This window comes from Chaetura pelagica, unplaced genomic scaffold (genome assembly GCF_000747805.2).
Source record: "Chaetura pelagica isolate M959 unplaced genomic scaffold, ChaPel_1.0 scaffold352, whole genome shotgun sequence".
In the NCBI taxonomy this organism is placed as follows: Eukaryota; Metazoa; Chordata; class Aves; order Apodiformes; family Apodidae; genus Chaetura; species Chaetura pelagica.
In genome coordinates, this window is record NW_009952373.1 from 230,553 (window position 1) to 230,986 (window position 434).

Genomic DNA, 434 nt, shown 5'->3' on the forward strand with positions numbered 1-434 from the left:
TGGGGCAGGGCAGCCTCGGGGGGGGGAACCAGCCCTGCTGCAGCAGCGATGGCCGCGCCGGGGGGCTCTGCAGAGCTGGGGCTCCGAAGGGCGACCATGAGGGTGGCCCAGCCCCGTGTGGCTGCAGAGCCACCCACGTGTCCCTGTGCTGGGACAACCCTGAGCAGCCCCCGGGGGTCCCTCACCCCTCTCCCCTCCCCTCTCTCAGCAGGCTGTTGGCACCAGGTTACACCGAGACCCACTACACCGCGGATGGACGCCCCGTCACCCTCACCCCCAACCACACGGTGGGTGTGGGCACGAGTGCTGCTCCTCTCCCTTTTTATAGGATCCCTCAGCACTTGGGATGAAGCCAGAAGCACCCTCCACCCCCCACCCCCAACCAGGGGCGGGGTTGGGGGGGGTGGTTGGGGCTGGCAGCATACCCCGGGACT

At 69.4% G+C, this 434-nt stretch overlaps 1 protein-coding gene across 1 annotated transcript in view; it reads left to right on the top strand.

Annotated features, from left to right (window-relative positions):
* The window catches only part of LOC104398090 (disintegrin and metalloproteinase domain-containing protein 33-like), a 31,948-nt gene that overhangs the window by 14,559 nt on the left and 16,955 nt on the right, over window positions 1-434 (top strand). Inside the window, exon 4 of the mRNA XM_010008133.1 lies at window positions 212-287. Coding sequence (XP_010006435.1) covers window positions 212-287 — 76 coding nt within the window. The remainder of the gene's footprint in view (window positions 1-211; window positions 288-434) is intronic.